Here is a 20,049-nt window from a genome sequence, read left to right as displayed (position 1 = left end):
AATTGGCCCATTTTTCACAAAACAGGGCTGTTTTTGCCCTCCCAAGCCCCCAGGAGCACTCTGCAGCACTCCAAACTCTCTGCACACCCTGTTTTTGTGAAAAATGGGCCCGTTTATCACCTCCCAACCCCCCACCCACCCATGTGTTGCATTTTTGCTTTCCCCAGCCCCCAGGAGCATTTTGCAGGCCTCTCAAACTCTCTGCATGCCCCAAGGACCTGCGGAGGATTCGGGGGCCGGGGAGGGCAACCCCCCCTTTTTTTTAATTTACCTCTTCAAAATCTTGGTGCGTCTTATACTCTGGTACATCTTATAGTCTGAAAATACGGTAGGCAAAACACCCACCAGGCTATTCCACAACCATTATTTCAGGAGAGCAAGCAAAATGTTTGCCTACATGAAGGAGGCCATAATGACCTGCTAAGGAGTTGCTTTGATGAGAGGTGATTGGATAATAGATGTTTGATGCGTTTTTTGTTTCATATTTCCCCCATGCTGTCAGCTAATAGAAATACAGCATACAAAACCTTTATGTACCTGGTCATGGCATGGTATGCAGGTACAAACATATGGAGCCTATGATTTGCAATGATTTTCTTAAAAATGGGGCCATGAGAGCAATCACCATTCATGGATTCAATCCAACCAGGTAGGCAAAAGATCCTGTATAAACAGATGACTTCAGACATTTTCTGAAGCTGCTGGTGGCCAACTAATAGCAAGCAATTGTTTCCTGCATTAAACAATACAATGTGTTACCTGGAGAGACTGAAACCTGCATTCATCTGGAGATTTTATGGTTTATAGAACAAGGAAATAGGAGAGCATCCATCAAAAGAAACAACAAAGACAATAGTTTTAGTGTCCATAGAATGCATGTCCACCGTAGTTGTTATGTTTATGTATGTTGTAAAGCTGATTTCTCTCCTCTGGAAGCTGAAAAGTGACTAGTTCCAGTACAGATAGTCCTCGACATACGACCCGAATTTTAATGTTATTAAATGAAACATTTGTTAGGTGAGTTTTACCCCATTTTATGACTTTTCTTGCCACCATTAAGTGAATCAGTGAAATTGTTAAGTTAGTAACATGGTTGTTAAGTGAATCTGGATTCCCTATTGACTTTGCTTGTCAGAAGGTCGCGAAAGTTGGCCGCAGGACATTGCAACCACCATAATTATGAACTGGTTGCCAGGAATCTGAATTTTGATCACGTGACCATGGGGATGCTGCATCGGTCGTAAGTGTGAAAAACTACCATAAGTCACTTTTTTTCAGTGCCGTTGTAACCTTGAACGGTCACTAAATGAACTCTTGTAAATCGAGGACTACCTGTACTGATGATCACTGGCACAAATTAAGAATGACTCAAGCCTTCACTAAATGGTCACAAAACTTTCTTTTCCTGATAGAAAACATGGTGTCCATTAGAAGAAGTGAGCTGTTTCAGCAACAATAGTAAACAAAGGACTCGGCAAACCAGAACATGGTATGTAGCCTTGAAGTGGGATTCAAACTAGTCATTTCAGCCTTTCTTTGTCCTACATCATCTCAGCCATTAGAGTTCTGCTCATTAGCATCCCTCATTGTTTCCCAGGTCTTCCCCCTCTCAATTTCTAAAAACTATCATCCAAAATAGGTGCCCCAAAGAGCTGAGTTGTATGGTGTATTTGGAGACTGGATGAAGGCATAACAAAAGTCGAGCCTGTGTTATATCTCAGGATATACTGTGCTGTTCCAATCCTTCAGTCAGCAGAAATGTCCTATAATTTGTCTCTACAACGTCACACTCAAAGAGAAGATTGGGGGCTCCAGATGGGGGAATGGATAGACTTCAAAAGAATGGAGAAAGAAAAAGAGTGGGTAATATTTTTGGAATGGGAAACATCTGTGTGTGGAAACTGTGGCACTGTCAGAAAAAAAAATGCAAGCGGCAGAAGATGGAAAGCAGAGCTGGCTGAAAGACTCTGCAAGAATTGCACAAAAAAGACGGCAAAGTTGAAAGGCAGTTAAAATATTTTAAAAATCCACAGGAAAAGAGTCCTCTTTTGACTTGTGTGTGTATGTATGTACTTCAGAGGTGGGTTGCTCCCAGTTCGGCCTGGATCAGGGGAATCGGTAGTAGTGGTGGCCGGAGGCTCCACCCACCTGCCTGGACACTTCTGCGCATGTGCAAAAGCTTCTGTGCATGCAAGTGCATGCACGAGCGAACTGGTAGTAAAAAAAATGGAAACCCACCACTGATGTACTTGGTATAAAGTGGCTTCTACGTGGAAAGGGGGCTGCAGTGCTTCTATGCCATCAAGTATCCTCTGCAAATCAGAATGGGCAAAGGAGGAGGCAAAAGAGTGACCTTTAAGAATGTAAATACCCATCCAGCCACTCTCTCTTCTCAACAACTATGAATCATTCACACTCATTGCGGTCCTGGGTCACTTGCCCCAATCCTTGGCATATGGACTTAAGAATGTGGAGTCCTTGCTGCCTTCCCAGGCATATGAGCAGCCAATCATATTTCTCAACCTGCGGGTTGAAAGTGGATCTGACCCATTCATGACCACCTTGAAGTCCTGTGCCAGGACTCCCAAATAAAAGGAAAAAACAGGAGTTTGCTTCCATTTCCCAGCCCTCCCCAGCGCCAAAAGTGGGGAAGATTCAACGCCACCATCATTATTGTCATCACTATTGTCATGATCATTGATCATTACATGGAAAAGTGGGAAACAGCTGAAGATTCCTTCCTCTTCACACCATGCATGGGGTCTGCATTGACCTGGCACAGCAGGAAACGTATAATTAAATTGACCTTCTGTACAGCAGGGGACTAACATATTCTCTTAAGAGTGTTAAGCCCATTTATAGCAAACACCTGTGTAATACCCAACAAGCACTTTAAAAAGGTGTTACACAGACAGATGCCTCTGATTGAAGCCAGGAATTCAATCTTAATTCTTCCCTGCAAACCAAGTCAAAATGACCATAGTGGGCAGTGCCCAAGAACTGTACTAGAGAGAATATGCTTGCAACAGGAAGGAGGTAGTGGTTTGTGGAACCAGTGCTTTAGTGTTATGTTTTTTAAGGCATCCCCATCAGATGCAGATAAACAGGAGCTTCTGAATGAAAAGGTCAGTTAACAAGGCCTTCCAAAAGAAAGAAAAGGTATAACTTTTTCAACTAATGTTATACTGAATAATAACAAGCTTTTTATTATTAGGTGGTATTAACGCAATGTCCAGCTAGGGGGCAGAGGAAGGCTTTAGGTGCATTGCAGAGAACTCTAAGACCTAAAAGATTAAATGAAAAAGAAGGCCTGAAGGACAGAAGTCAATGGGGGAAAGGTGTTTAAATCATATAGAGGGGATCATCTATGTTCAACTGAGGGCAAAAAACCACAAACATGATGGTAGTGGTACCTCTCTCAGGGAGCACAGCTGAGTCCTCTGGAGAAGGTTTGGAAATTAATACAAGTGAATGCTGGAGATTAAGGTCAATATGGACATGAATTAGAGGTAGTGCAGTTTCATAGCTGTGAGGGAGGAGATTCCACCAGGAAGGATAAAGTTCAATGATGGGTAATGGATACACCAGAAATCAGAGAGATAATGGATCTGTATCCTAGTACCACAGAAAGATCTCCAAGTTATGGCAGGCAGGCCTACCAGGACAATGATTAAGTTATTGTTGTGGCCCGTGAGAAGCCAGCATAGCTGGCAGCAGATTTGGACAGTGAGGAGGTTGGGGAGGAACATGGGCCAGTCCTGGAGTCTGGGGAAGGCTCTGATGAGGGCTGTGTGTCAGAGGCAGAGAGGGGGCCAGAGCCATATGCCAGTTATCAGCTGCCTTCAGAGTCAGACATCAGTGAGGCAGACAAACAACTGGAGCTTGTTCCTAGTGTGCATGCACAGAGTTGCCAGACGAAGGGAACAGCTAAAGAACAGGGGCTGACTTGGGAGTAAGGCCACAGGTGAACAATGAATGGCCCTGCCCAGAGGAGATAAAAGAGGAGTGAAAAGGGAGTGGAGTTTGCAGGAGACAGTTAGTTCATTTAATTGGTTCGTGACTCTCTGAGACTCCTTGCCAAGTTTTGCAGATATTGGCCTGGCAGCTTTCTACTCCAGGTAAGGTCTGTGGCTGTAAATCCTCCCTTGAAAGACTTTGCTGGATGTGAATGAGCAGAATTCACAGTAAATTAATAAAAGGTTTTTTTGTCGGGACAAGGAGTTTGTTTCATGCTCTTGGGAAACCTAGGTCAGAACGGTTATAATCTGGGAAGATATGAGTGTTTGATCAGTGAAATTCAAGATAAACTAATAAGATTCAATCTCCAGTTTGGGATCCTCAAGATGTGTTGGATTACATCTTTCCAAAGCCTCAATCCTAACTAGACTGAAAACTGTAACCAGACAAACTGGACATCTTGGAAGTTCTAGTCCATCACGTTAGGAGAGCACTAGGTAAGGCTGATGTAGAAGAAAAGCCATGTTTATCAAAAGAGAGATCCTAGTTTAGAATATCTCATCAAGGTCCGAGTTCTGTGGGTGCTTCCAGTGCAAGTGAGTGCTTCCCCGCAGCGAGCAGTGCTAGAAATCAGCAAATAAAAGGGGACAAGCCAAAGCTGATAGGAACAAGCTGCCCACCTGCTAGCTGATTCAAGGCTCTGAGCTGGGCTTAACCAGATATCCACTGAAGGTGACATAGGTGTCATATTCATCACTGAACACAGCATTGTCACGTTCACCCTTGAAGAGCCGTATCCAGATTTCATCCTGGTCCTGCAGCTCGATCATGAGGCTCTGGCTCTGCATGATGCTTCGGTCGCTAGCCTGTGCATATAGGATGGCTGCTTCCTTTGTGTTGTGCATGATGTGGAGGTAGGTCTCCTTCTGGTTCCAGGTGTGCACATTGAGACTGAAGAAATATATGCCCGGGACATAGCAGTAGAACTTGCCCATAAACATATTGAAGTGGCTGTAGAGGTTCACAAACTCAGTGTCAAAGACGAGTATCTGGTAATAGTCATTGCTATGCAAGGGTTTCCGCCGACCCACCGAAAAGGCAGCGTAGTTGGTTTTGTAATTCTCTCCAGGTGATCCCATGTTGCCCTTTTGCCCCTTGAAGCCCATCTCACCCTTCTTGCCTGCTGCGCCGGCTTTTCCCAACTTCCCTTGGAAGCCACGATCACCACGGTCCCCTTTCTCACCTGAGAAATAAAGATGTCATGACAGGTCGCAGTTTCCTTCAGCTAGCTTGTGTCCCCACCTCCCACCCCCAAGGATGCGTGTGGGAGTTTTACTCCAGCTAAATGAGGATTAAGGCTACTAATGTCCAATCCGTCTGGCAGGTAGCAATTGGTGAAGGCATCTTTTAGGAACAATTGAAGAGGGACAACCACAAGGATTTATGGGATCACCAAAGTAAGAGAGAAGGATCACATAAAGTGCAATGACTTTCTGGCTTCAAACCAGAAAGCAGAAAATGCCCTTAATATGGAAAAATGTCCAAAATGCTTTGGGCAACAAATATTGATCTGAATCCTACTTTTTTTTTCTTGGCACTTTACAAGACTTCCTCCCTGCTATTTACATCTTATTTCTAATACTGTGGTGTAAAAAACGGCTGATTTCTTGGCTAAATATCTATTTATACATTTGAATACAACAGGGAGATACATAAAAGAATCCATGCATCCCATTTGTGGCAGAAAACCCTGAACAGAAATGGCACCAGTCGGTCCACTGCTATTCCTTGCTGGCTTACCATTTCATAAAACTATATATACCATCTCCATTCTTGTGGCAGGAAAAAACACTACATAATATAATGTCCTTCCTGGCTTAGATTGCAGACAGATGCATATGAGGTAAAATACTTTTTCCTCCATGGATGAAAGTATGTCTGTACTGCAATGCCTTCAAAGCAATGAGTATCTTTGTTTTATATTAAATAGACTTATCATTGAATTTTATGCTAAATCAGTTTAAATATTAAATATGGAGCAATGGTTTAAAACGTGTAACATACCCCATGTAATCTGAACATGTAATCTGAAAATAAATGTTCGAAAATGTGAAAGTTTTCAGTTTTGAATCTAGAACAATCAAAAGACAGGGATTGGAAGAAAAAGGGAGAACTCTACAATATACAGTATACTCAGAGAGTAACTCAAGTGGAGAACCTCTGGCTCATAGGCCAGTTGCAGCCTGCAGTCTCCCCATATGATTTGGTTGGCCTCTCTCCACTGCTCCCCAGTCCTGCTAGGAGCACTTATTTTTGGTTTCAACTGAATGCTTTTCCCAAATGAATCTGCAGTCAGCAGGAAAGAGTAATTGCAGTTGCCAAGGGGGTGGAATTGTGTTATGCATATATGAATGTTATAAACATTGTGTGCATCCCCATGTGAGAGAATGAGAGTGTCGGGTTGGAAAACCTTCCATTAATTCAGTTTAAAGATTTTATCAAACTAACTTGCCCTGTAAGGGGAAGGGAGGTACAGATTTATGTGGACAAAGGTATGGACATACGCATAGTTATTAACCCAGGATTAATCCAGTCCTTAAATGAAATAACTGCATTTCCATCTTTCTTAGCCTAATTTCATAGGGTTGTTTTATTTTTATAACTGTGGACACCTACTATCTATATTGCTTTGAGACCCTGAAGGAGTAGCAGGATATAAATTGAAAAATAAGTAGAGGAAATGCAAATACGAATTACTGGTATACCGATAGAAGAAAAACTGTGTGTAGAATGGGATGTGGTGGGGTTATGAAAGTGTGTGTAGGTTTCTGTCTATTGCCACTGTTGCCCTATTGGTTTCAGGGATTTTCCTTTGAAATCTTAGATTCAGCAGTCCTGGGGCCTTTTCTGATGATACCTCTCCACCCTCCAGATCAGGCCATGTCCTAACACAACCTCTGGTGTCCTAAGTCTGACTCAAGACTAATTGTTGGTTTCCCTTGGCCTCTGCTAAAGAAGGAATTTGGATAAAATTATCATAACAGTTTCTTCCAGCCAAGGAATTTACTTAACCCATACAACTTCCCCCTAGCCTAACTCTCTAGATTCTGCAGAACCCAAGGTTTTGTCCAAAGACAGCCTCTTCATATTGTGGTTAAAACGTGGGAGGGACTCCAAATGCCAATTCTCCATGGCTTCTGGAAGCCTATCCCATTTCCGCTCCAAACTGGCAGCTAAATGGTTTGGGTCAGATGGGCAGGGATTTCAAAGCATGACCTGAGTTGCCGATGCCAAGTGATAAGTTGTGATTCTGTCCCTTATGAAATGATGGAACTTAGAAATGTTAGGGCATATCCTAGAGTTCTCTGAAATTTATGCACTTTGGAAATCCCCTCATGAATAAGGAGATGAGGCTGCTGCAATATTGTTAGCTTATTCGCCCTCTGGCTATGCACTATGCTCCCTCCCCATCTGCTTCCATAGGCAGAATTGATGTAATAATCTAAGACGGAGGGGAGGCACCCTATGGATGGAACAGATTCTGAAAACCAGGTGAAATGGATGTAGAAATCCTGGCTATCTTGCCCCCTGATGTGAAGGATTTACAAGTACAGAACTGATTTTAACATGAGGCGTTTTATGTCTTCTTCTCTCCTCTGTTCCAAAGTTGATCAAACAGCTGTGTTCATTACCTCACACTATAATGCTGCTGCTGAGTTAAATATCTTAAAGGGGATTCAGCAAATTAATGGGGATGCAGCTTATCCATGCCTACTAGTCATGATAGCTCTATTACCTCCCTGATCAGAGCAGCTTCTCAATCCTGTAAAACCAACTGGTGGAGAACAGAAGTGGGGAAATTTCATTTGTGTATGAACCAAAAGTATTGGATAGGAACAAAGTCCCAGCACAATATGCCTTAGTTAAATCCAATACAGCTATATTTATGTTCTCATTTTTCTGAGCCGGTGTTTTAACTTCTCATAATGCTCCAGGGCAATGTTATGCTGGGGACATTGTAGGAAATGTAAATGATGTTCCCTCAGGCTGCCCCAACCAACTCACTATACAGCCTTGGGACAAATCTGTAAAACTGTCTTATACCAGGGTAAAGAGAGCCTACTAACTACTTCCAGAGGGCATGTCCACATGCCCCTCCTGTATCTCACAGAAGGCAACTCAAATATGCTTTTCAATGCTTTGTTCTGTGTTTTTCTCTTATTCTGTCTCCAGTTGCTGGATGTGGGGAAATAAAGGGAATACTGATGCACATGGGGAAGGCAACCTGAAATTAGGTGTCCTGTACTGACAAACTGCAGATTCAAATTGGTTCTGCTGGCTTCCTATTCATAATGATTTCTTCTACCCTTCAATCCTCTTTCGGCTACATGGGACATCAGAACCCCAATTACTATAACCTCTTTTATTAGCCACCAGTGGATTGGTTGATCTAGTCCAATTAGCCAGTGATTAGTTAAGGTTTCACTGGTTTAAGAAAGATTACTCAAAGTATTATTGAAAGTGTCTATGGAGATTCTCAGTCATGGTTGTCCCAAAGCAGAAGTGGGTTTTTGCTGGATCGTCTCAGATCAGGAGAACCGGTAGTGGCGGCAGTGGGAGGCTTCACCCACCAGGAAGCATGTGCACAAGCATTGTGTACGTGCACACAAATGAACCGGTAGTAAAATAAATTGAAACCCACCACTGTCCCAAAGTGCTTTTTCAAGAGGCAGTCCAGTTGCCTCTTGAAAAAGCATCTTTGGGATATTATTGAAAGGACTCATTTTTTGTACTTCCGTAGCTTGGATGGTAGGGAATTGCTTAAGCATTTGCTCCTAATGTCCTTTCCTCATATAATTATCTTAGAGTAATTTATAGCTTTCATATCAATCCCCATAATCCCCTTTCTTAAACTCCAATTCTGCAACAGCATTTATCCAACAACTGCATTTTCATTGTTCAACCCTGAATGACCACTAAGTGGCAACCAAGAGAGACAAAAAACTCTATTTGCTGCCATCTAGTGGTTGATAGGTCAGTCAACTAGTTCACCTGTACTTTCAAGTAATTTTTTAAAAAAATCAGTCGATATCATCACAGGAAAGAAATAGGGAGGAATGTATGGAGTAATCACTGTTTTGTCCGTATCCATTGGAGGAGGCTTTTCATATGACGGATGATGTTGGGCAAACTTGGCTATCAACCAGGAAAACAGCCTTTCACAGTCCTTAGGAGTTGCCCATTAAAGCTTTATGGGCAGTGGCCCATAAGGGCATGTATAGGGGCAGCAAGATTTAGCACAGCATGATTTCCTGCTGGCTCAGGGACAGGAGTACAGCAAAACAATTGTGTGGAAGTGGCCTTGGCATTGGAGAAAGGTTAGTCAGAGGATATTGCCAATTTTAAGCCTTGAAATGAGTAATAGCAGGAACAATAACTGTTTTTCCAGGATGACAAAACAAAAAAGAAAAAGATCCAGATCAGGAATCTTAGGAGGGCAAGCAAAACATCTCCAGTCCAACAGACCATGGGTATATGTGCCTGATGCTTTAATATCCATGATAACTTTCATGTTGTCCACAGAGGTATGTTTGTGGTGCATATTGCTCGTGGATAAACTAATGGCCAACCTTTCCCTACATCTCACATTTTGAATGCAAGTAGCACAACTGGCCCGGTACCTCTTACCTTTCAGGATGGTCATGTTGATCTGAGGCACGGGGTAATACATGGGATGTGCTGCAGGAGGATCACAGCAGCGAACACACTCCGACCTTCCTGGCTGCTTGCTGTGTCTCTGATAGCCATATTCAGTTCTGGGAGGCAGAAACAGCATAGACAGAATGGTCAAAGGGACAGAACTGGGAAAGGAGATGCGGACCCGGAGTTTCACTTCTATAAGCCCATCCTATTCCCCAACAACCCTGTTTTACAAAATATGAAAAATTAAATGTAGTTGACAGGAATTATTGGGACCCCTGCCTGGGCAGCAAATAATGAGCAAATCCAACCCAAGTAACCAGGGCCTAGCACAGTTGTCTTCCCCAATCCTGCAACCTTGAACCCAGACTTTGAAGCCAAGATATGATAATTAAATGTGCAAGTAGATCACCGCCTCCAACTTAAGCACCAGAGATCAAAATGGCGGAGAAATTGCATATTATGGGAAAGAATACTTTGTGTGTATGGATTATAATTCAATCCAAGATGTGGCAGGTGTCTTTTGGCAGAACGCAAGAGCTGTTGAGAAATTTTTTTAGTCTTTGTTCATTCAAATATTAGAACATACATGGAATCAGTCCTTTTTGCAATGGTCAAGGTACTTGTACTTCAAAACTCTGATACCTAGTTAATCTTGGAAGCTTGACTTTTTATGAAACTATAAGTGTTTGTCATCCAGGATTGTGTGACTACAGCTTTTGAACTGTCATTTGAAAACTGGGATAGTTTTTTATTACTTCAATTCAAGACAAGACCATCTTTCAATTGATCTGATCAGTTTACAGTGAGATTGAAAATCATATTTTATTCTTTTTCCATTCTAGTAACTATGATGACAGTCCCAAGCACCTAATTTGTTATGAATGAGAAAAATAAATATGTATACCCTGTAGACAAACTCTCCAGCTACTTCCAGAATGACATGTATGAGGATGCTATAAAGGTAAAGGTAAAGATTCCCCTTGCACATGAGTGCTAGTCAATCCTGACTCTAGGGGGCGGTGCTCATCTCCATTTCAAAGCCGAAGAGCCAGCACTGTCTGAAGACGTCTCCATGGTCATGCGGCTGGCATGACTAAAGCCGAAGACACACGGAACACTATTACCTTCCCACCAAAGGTGGTCCTTATTTTTCTACTTGCATTTTTTATGTGCTTTCGAACTGCTAGGTTGGCAGAAGCTGGGACAAGTAACGGGAGCTCACTCCATTACGTGGCACTAGGGATTCAAATCGCCAAACTGCCAACCTTTCTGATCAACAAGACTGAGTGGCTTTGGATGCTGCCCCCGAAGGACAGCCTAGACAGTCCATCCTTAACCCTGGGGGATGAAAATTTACACCCCTCAGAGAGGGCTCGCAATTTGGGGGTCCTCCTGGATTCGCAGCTGACACTGGAACATCATCTGTCGGCTGTGACCAGGGGGGCCTTTGCCCAGGTTCGCCTGGTGCACCAATTGCGGCCCTATTTGGATCGGGAGGCACTTCAAACGGTTACTCACGCCTTTGTCACCTCAAGGCTGGATTATTGCAACACGCTCTACATGGGGCTACCCTTGAATAGTGTTTGGAGACTGAGCTAGTCCAGAATGCAGCCACGCGAGCGATATTGGGTGTACCGAGGTACACCCACGTTACACCTGTCCTCCACGAGCTGCACTGGCTACCAATTGGTCTCCAGACGCAATTCAAGGTTTTGGTTATTACCTTTAAAGCCCTACATGGCTTAGGGCCAGTGGACCTTCGAGACCACCTACTGCCACATACCTCCCAGCGGCTGGTAAGATCCCACAGATTGGGCCTCCTTCAGATGCCGTCAGCCAGACAGTGTCGGCTGGCAGGCCCCCGGAGGAGAGCCTTCTCTGTGGCTGCTTCGACTCTTTGGAATCAGCTACCCCCCGAGATCCGGACCATACCCACTCTCATGGCCTTCAGGAAAGCTGTAAAAACCTGGCTGTTCCAGCAGGCCTGTGGCTGTTGACCTCATTGTTGAGGTCCAGCCCCGGTTAGAATGAATGCATGTGGTTTTGTGATTTTAAACTGTCTTTTTTAAAAAAAAAAATAATTCCTTTCTCTTTTTCTTTTTTTGCCCGGAGTCCTTCGGGATTGGGTGGCATATAAATTTTAATAAATAAATAAACAAACAAACAAACTCAGCATCTTAGCCACTGAACCACTACGTCTCTCATGAGGATGCTATAGGATTGTCTAATAGAAACAAGGGGTGCACGTTCTTTTAATTGGAGAAGTGACCCATTTTGGTTTAATGGTTAAAATAGTGGAGAGAAACCAGGAGATGGGAGATCAAGCCCTCACTTGGGCATGGGAACTGGATGGGTGACTTTGGGCCAGTTGCTCCCTCTCTCAGCCCAACCCACCAAACAGGGTTACTGTTAGGAAAATAGGAGGCGGGAACATTATGTTGGTTGTCTTGAGTTGTACAAAATAAAGGCAGAATAAAATGATCATACAGAAAAGATTGTCACAATGGACCTTGTTATATCTGTATTTTAATACATTTAAGCAATAATAAAAACTAGCTGGACAGATATTTAAACATGAAAAACAAAAACAAAAAACCCATTGCAACCTTCCCATCATTTTCCTCTTATTTTTTTCTTATAAAAGCAACAACAGAATCTATTAAGGATAAGAAAAACTGAACAAATGAACAAAAAGAAAAACAAGGGAGGATTGTAAATTAAAGCCATCAACCTATCGCCTTCTTCCAATAAATCTGTGATCTATTGTAACTGCACCACATAAGTTCACCTGCCTACCTTTTTTTACTAATGATCCTTAGGGAAACTTAGCCCTTGCTATAGAAATACAAAAGGTTGCTACTTGCTAGCATGACTATACATCTTCCCAATTTTCTGTTCTATACATTTTGCTACAGGGTAAAAACCAAGATGTGGCATTAGGAATCAACGGCCTGGGATAAGAGACAGCCAGTGAAATGAACCAATGTGTACAATGGGGTTTGCCAGGTTTTTCAATTGTTGTGGTAAACAAGAAGTGAAGAAAGGCTCTAAATACTACTACTACTACTATTAGATTATACTCTAATCTATATTATATGAACTAGCTGAAGAGGACAGCTGAAACATTATTTGTTTGTTAGATGAATATTCCACCTTTTTTTCCTAAGACCTTCTGTAATTTCCCCCCACAACAGCCCTGTGAAGTAGAAAAAGAATAAGCTGTTCCATAGTCATCCAGTGAGATTTCTTGCTGAAGACAAATTTGAATTTGAGTCTTCCCATAGTCCAAAACCTACATGTCTAGACTCCTTCACATTACACCAGCTTGCAAAGCAGAGATAAAAACACTGGCAGGGGTGATTTGGGAATGGGGAAGGGAGAAAAGTCAGGCCATTGGCACAGCTGGGTTCCCTCCTCAACCCAGGAAATCTTATGAAGATGTGCATTGTGGTAGAATAGACACATTATAGCTATTATATTATATACTATTATATAAGCTATTATATACATTATAACAAAGATTTTCTAGCTCTCAGTTCCTGCCAAGGTTCATTAAAAATGAAATAGAATAGACATTTTATGGAGGTGGGAGTGGAAACAGATCATTGATTGGCCAGACTAAAAAGACCCAGAGGAATCTAAATCCTTGGACGGGAAGAAAAATTGCCAGCCACTGTAGAAGAGAAAGCTGCACCCAATGACTGTAGGGGACTACAAAATCTGAATTTACAACCATGAGGGCTGGTGCTACCCATCTAATTATACATCTTTTGAAGAAAAAGCCATGCCCTTCAGCTACTTTAATTTAAAAAGATGCCATATCTTTTTTTCTCTCATAACTTTTAGCAGATGATTGCTAGTTTGTGCTCCTCCAGGGGGAACAACCTTTGGCCTAAAGCAGGAATAGGGGATCAACTTGCCAAGACACTGGGTTAAATGATTTTTTCCAAGGCACTAGACAGGACCTCCTCCCACTTCCTGTAATTAGCACTATAATTTGGGGAAGGGGAGGAAGGGTTTGGAAAGATATTTCTTTGTATTTCTCCCCCCCCCCTTTTTGTGATCTAGCATTCAAACTCCATTATTACAAACCATTATTCCAACCCTTTGCCTGAAACATAAACCAACAAATGATGGTAGCCAGAAAGACAGGGGAGAGGAGGGAAGGGGTTCCAATATGAAAGATATTGAGGGATCGGGGCCAGTATCAGGTGGCATAAGGAGCCATATCTGCCACCATGCGAGCCATCAACTGCAGCGTGCATGCATGTGCTGGCCAGCTGATTTTTGGTCTTCCAGAGGGCCGGGGCCAGCCGTTTTCATCCTCCCCAGGTTTCAGTAAAGTCTCCAGAGCCTGGGGAATGCAGAAAAGGCCTCCCCCGGACCCCCGGAAGGTCCTCCGGAAGCCAGAAATAGATTGTTTCCTAACTTCCAGTTTGCCCGTTGGGCCTGTTTTTCACCCTCCCCAGGCTCTGGAGGCTTTCCTGGAGCTTGGTGTGTGTGTGAATATGCCCCCCCTGCCCCCCACGGAGAAAATACCAAGCTCAGCTTGGAGGCAAGTAGAACGGCATATGTGGGCAGAGTGTGTGTGGGGTTGTGTGTGCATGCGCTGCATGTTGCATTATGGGTGCCGGCACACACACAGAGACAAAAACGTGCATGCCCTCCCATTTTTGGCACCCCAACAACAAAAAAGGCTAGCCATCACTGTCCTAGATACTATAGTATGTGTAATGATCTTATTGGTAGAATTGCCACCCAAACATTTTTTAACGAATTCAACTTTGTTATAAATCTACATTAATAGTATCTTGCAAGTCTGCATGTAAACTTCCTGCCGCTATTTTTGACTGCCTATTCAATTAGGGTGGGTCCTTCCTAAATTTCTTTCTCTGACCCTTAAGTCACGGGGAGCTCACAATGGATATAATAGACCACAGGAGATCACGGGAAGAAGAGTTAAGATGCCTAAATAAATCTAGTGTGCATCTATGTACTACTAAAATTTACATGTCTGTTTGTTGGCTGAAATGGTGCATCAGAGGGCAACATTTTTGAATCAACCTACTTCAAAGGCATCCAAAATTCAGGACCCATTTATTCCTATGGGACTTAAATTTAGCAAAGCTTTGGCCACTTCAGCACTACTGTGCCTTCCAAGTACACTTCCCAGAAACTTTAGGTTGTGTGCCACAAGGGAAGACGGAAGGGGCGTATTCCAGCTGCTTTCCTGCCTCCCTGTAGCTCCTGCACCCAATTGGCTGGCAGCAAGATCCAAGAGGTGAGTGGCAATTGGCTGGTTTGGAACAAAGACTACAATTTGAAATCTCTTAACATTGATGGATGGTGAGGAAAGGCCAGGAAACTTGGATGCCTGCTAGAGAGGCAGGACTGACTGGGAAGCATTGGAAGTTGATGGATGAGCCCTGTTTCTCCCTGAAAGGAGGGGACCCTGAGAGACATACTAGGATGGGGAGTATAGGTGGTTTTCCTTGTGGTCCACTGCTCCCTTTGTTCCTCCAACAAAGTGGTAGGCAGTTCCCCAGGTCAGCAAGGAAGAGTGATTCCCAATACCTCCACATGCGAAATCAGTGGGGAAACAGGCAGGACTTTGGAAGTTGCTTTCACTACCACTGTCCCCCCCCCCCATTCATGATTATTCCTGTTTGTTTAGGTAAGGGAATATATCTGAAAGGATGACCCAGTGGGTCACAGATTGTCTAGTTATTTCTATTTCTTTCTGTTCGGAGATGAAAAGAAGTAGCTAAACAAATTCAGCAGGAGATTGTTACCCCTCACTGGACATTTCTCAAAGAACACAGAAGCACTCAACATTTCTATCCCGTTTTCTAGGAACGATCTGGCCACATTAAGACTGGATGGAGGCTGGACAGTGAAGGAGTTTATTGTGAGTGGTGGGTGCCAGCATCAACAAACATGTCCCTTTCCAGTACAGAGATGCCTAGAGAATGTTCACTCTGATTAAACAGGATCTTTAATTGTGTGCCTATGATTCAACCATTAAGTTTTTTTGCAGTCATTTGCACCTCCTTCAGAGCCATTTGTACCCAGCAGCCTCTGGCTTAATTTAAAGTGGGACAGAGTGAGTTAATTGTGCATAAACTGCACACTGAAGATGCACATTAATGAAGTTAATTGGGCATTGAAGTACAACCATGAAGTGTTTTCTTCAACTGTCAGCAGTTCTGGTTAAAAGTTTCACAGTTCTGAACAGCTGCCCAGATGTGTGGTCTGTTTAAACACGGTCCCTTGAGATCAGCTTCCACTACTCAAGAGAACAGGTGCTTGTGTGTGTATGTATTTATGAGTGTGTGTTATTTATGGCATATTGGTTTTATTGCAATGACTCACCTAGAAGACTGATCCCAGAATGGTGGTCGTGTGGGAATTCCGGGCCCCTCTTCGGCCTTTCTCTCGGTTCCAGAAGTCTGAAATAGTAGGCAGATAAGCCAAAAAATACTGTGTACCAGTGGTCCCTTCATGGCGTTGTGTCCTGTTGGAGAAAACAGGCTGATAAAACTGCTGGAGATGCTCAAGAGGTAGGAAATTATCCTGCTTGCTCACTATTCGTTTCTGCCAATGCTCTGCCTATGCATAGGAAATAGAGCCTCCCTTCCACTGCAATATTTAATAAAAAGCACTAGAAATACCAGTTGCAAGGCTTTGTTTATACTGTTGCACTCAAAGGACAAGCGATACTCTTGTTAGTGTACTGTCCCAAATTGTATAATCATCACAAGGCCAGAGGTGGAACTCCCTGGGCTTGTGTTATCATCCAGCAGTCACTTTCAAAATAACATGGACTCTTTTTAGAGAAAGACTAGTGAAAGAACATCTGCAAAAACACTGTGAATATTTTTTTTTAGATTTCTGCTGGACAAAACCAGTCCGAGGGCTTAAACACCAGCTGGGCAACTCCTTCCAAAGTGAGACTATGTCTTGTGAGGTTCTCTGGAATGAATTTAAATCTACTGGCTTAGAGGAATCAGACAAGATTTGCTGTGATATCCACTCTGCCACTGAGAGTCGGGATCCCTATTCTTCCTAGCTGCAAATGCTTCTAAACTGGTGGCAGGAGGCTGAGGCAGTGTGGTGGTGAAAGCAAAAATTTGGAAAAGAAATACTACTGGCTGCTTGAAAGAGCTGGTGATGATAGAACTTCTTTTCATGAAATCATCACTTGATCAAGTAATATTACATAACAATCATTGAGTCTCCAACCTTGCTTTCATGGATAAAGTTGTTGAAAAGGGCAGTAGGAAAAATAAGCTGAGAGTCATTGTGGTTAAAATATGACTGGGGTGGGGGAGAGGGATGGTTCAATCCACTTCCCCATCATCCATTCTTTTCCTCCTGCAAATAGCTTTTCCTCTATCTCTTTGCCGTGGAAAAATGGAAGCTGGACATTCCAGACACATGCTTCCTAAATAACTTTCCTTTAAAATGAGGTGGGAAAAAGACTCCAGAGAAGATTGAGATGGGTACGTTTCTCCCACACATAATTCTGCTCTAAAAATCTGATTAAAAAACTGCACCTGGGACATTTCAATGCAATAATGAACTTCACTCCCTCTTAATTGCCTTTCATCTGTGGCTTTCAAAGCAAAATACATAGAGATGTATATAGCAGTTATAAATGTGAAGAGACTGAAAGCTTGCCCACCCTTAGTCTGTAATAAACCAAGAGAAAATAGTTCCCAACAAAATTGACCATATTTCCTAAAATCCGTGGTCAAAAGGCTCCAAGAAATGCAGAATAACAGAGTTGGAAGGGATCTTGGAGATCTTCAAGTCCAACTCACTGTTCAGGCAGGAAACCCTATACCATTTCAGACAAACGGCTGTCCAATCTCTTCTTAAAAATCTTCAGTGATGGAGCACCCACAGCTTCTGGAGGCAGGTCGTTCCACTGATTGTTCTCACTGACGAGAAATTCCTCCTTAGTTCTAGGTTGGATTTCTCCTTGGTAAGTTTCATTGCTTCTTGTCCTGCCTTCAGGTGCTTTGGAGAATAAGTTAACCCCCCCCCCCTTTTCTTTGTGACAGCCCCTTAGATATTGGAACACTGCTATCATGTCACTCCTAATCCTTTTTTTTATTAAACTAGGCATATCCGATTCCTGCAACCGTTCTTTATATGTTTTAGCATCCAGTCCCCTAATAATCTTTGTTGCTTTTCTTTACATTCTTTCTAGAGTCTCAGCATCTTTTTATACCACACAGCTGGCTCAAGATCTGGATCTACAAGATTCTCATGGAAATAGTGGTATCTCTTATGGAAAAGAATGAGATGGCATGTTGTCAAAGGAACACAACTGTAGTCCACTGCAAGTAGAAGCCACGCTTTTATAGACTACATTTAGGCAGCACACATGCAAGCTCAGGCATTCTTCAATCATCAAGTATATGAATGTGTAAATACTCTCGTATTGATTAAGGTACATAGTACTAACAGTATAATGCTTCCTATTATATTTCACCATGAACTTCAAAAAAGTAAAGAGTAAGTGCCCAAGAATTTAGTTCTCATGGGTTTCAACAAGGAGGTTGGATCTGATGTCTCGAAACCAACATATATTAATTGGTACAAAACGTCTGCATATAGACTTACAAGCTTCCATATACGGTAGCATCCTACACAGAGGTGGGAACCTGTTTCTTAGTAGCTTCTCCAAATTTTTCTTTCTCTGGACTGAACTCCAGCATTATGAGATGCCCTATAGAAACTTTGTTGCATGGCAAATGTTAAATGGCAATGGTTATTTCTGAGAAAGCTCTTGGTTAAACCCATTCCATAATTAATGAGATTATATTCAACTTTCATGGTACTTTCTGAAAGCCCACTTGTCCCAAAGCCTTGGAATGGTGAAAACAAGGAATTTGAATAGATATACTGTTTCTGTCCTTAGTTTTTCCTCAAAGTCTCCCCAAAATTGTATGCAAGCAGTGTTGCAGAAAATGAAACATCTAATTGATCCTGGAAAAAGAGAAAACTATCCCCATAAATAGATGCTTGGCAGATAGCTTCTGTCTATTAAAAAGATCTCTATACATGCAGAGAGGGTGGGGGACGGGACGGGGCAGGACAGCATAGAACAGGCCTGGCCAATGTTGACTGGCATGGAGAGATGGCCAGAAGTGCATACAAAGATGTGTTCTCAGACTGTATTTGTTTTTTCCGGTTTCACACTGGCAACTTGCCATCTCCCAAGGGTCTGCTATAGCAGCCAGTAGTGCCTGGGAATATAAAGTCATCATGGCCTGCAAGAAAAATCTTCTCAGCCTTAGAAACTCTTAACACTCTGGCAAACACAGAAAGGACATTTGGGGTGAAGGAGCTAAGGTTTCAGGAACTGTGATGATAGGCATCAAGCTCAAAGGGACAAGGACTAACCTAACCCTTCCCCATGCCAGAGCAATTATCCATCCATGACTGCCCAGCTGGTTCTCAGTTGACAATTCCTCCAAAGCAGAATTTGTATAAGACCAGGGGATGTAAATGTGAACCTTGACTCACTCTGTACATCTACCTGAGATAGACTCACTCTGTACATCTACCTGAGATAGAGATCTCTGACCAACAAAGTGATGTAGTAGAATGGAGAGAGAGAAAAGCAACTTATCTCTTATTGTAATAGAAGGCAGGCACTCCAGGCAGATCCAGGGCCATTTCCATCCTCTGGAACAGCTAAAGCATCACTGCCCAAGCTCTGCAGTACATTCTGGAAGAAGGACTCTCAAACACAAGACTCCAGGAAGACTTGGTCATTCATCTCCCTCCTGTTCAGAGCAGCGTCTGTCCCTTTGCTTGCATGGTTTCAAACAGCTTTAAGTACCTACCCTTGGTATTGCCCAACTTGCTGGCACCTACCTTGGGGACAGGATGATAGGCTGCCACAGCCACTGCTTCTGTTTGCCTTTTGGACGTCTACAGCATCTCCCTCCACGTAAAGTCTTCCCCTCCCTGTGAGAAGGCAGAGAGGAGAGCCCAGCAGTTCCGCCTGTAGTCTTCAGATCTCAGGCGCCAAGCAGAAAGTCGCTTTCTGGAAAACAGAGAGAGAGAGAGAAAGGGAAAGAAAGGGGCAGACACTGCACGCCGCCAGCCCTCCTCCCTCAGTTGTGAGCACAGCTGCCATTAACCATATGTATGCCCAGCACCCACAGCTGAGAGAAAAAAAACAGGTTTCCTCTGCCAGAAAGTACCTCCAGATGTTAGGGATCCAGAGCCAAGAAGTGAAACATTGGCGGGTGGGGGGGGAGATAGTGTCATTGTTCACAAAAGTGGGGAAACGGCACTTCTGAAGCCAAGGAATCAGATACTCTGATTCCTTTAGTGCCATCTCTCTATATTATTACATAATCATTACTT

At 43.0% G+C, this 20,049-nt stretch overlaps 1 protein-coding gene across 1 annotated transcript; it reads right to left on the bottom strand.

The window, feature by feature from the left end:
- Positions 1-382: 382 nt before the first annotated feature.
- C1QTNF1 (C1q and TNF related 1) lies at positions 383-19,773 on the bottom strand. The gene is made up of 4 exons (XM_014059805.2): positions 19,552-19,773; positions 16,033-16,174; positions 9,646-9,773; positions 383-5,200 (listed from the first exon to the last, which is right to left on the bottom strand). Exons 2-4 carry the CDS (start codon positions 16,161-16,163, stop codon positions 4,650-4,652), a joined length of 810 nt encoding a protein of 269 aa, XP_013915280.2. The 5' UTR covers positions 16,164-16,174; positions 19,552-19,773; the 3' UTR covers positions 383-4,649.
- Positions 19,774-20,049: the final 276 nt, after the last annotated feature.

This window comes from Thamnophis sirtalis, unplaced genomic scaffold, assembly GCF_051295495.1.
Source record: "Thamnophis sirtalis isolate CommonGarterSnake01/CBP01778 unplaced genomic scaffold, rThaSir2_p1.2 scaffold_3, whole genome shotgun sequence".
NCBI classification, from domain to species: domain Eukaryota; kingdom Metazoa; phylum Chordata; class Lepidosauria; order Squamata; family Natricidae; genus Thamnophis; species Thamnophis sirtalis.
This window is presented reverse-complemented; position numbering and strand designations above follow the sequence as displayed.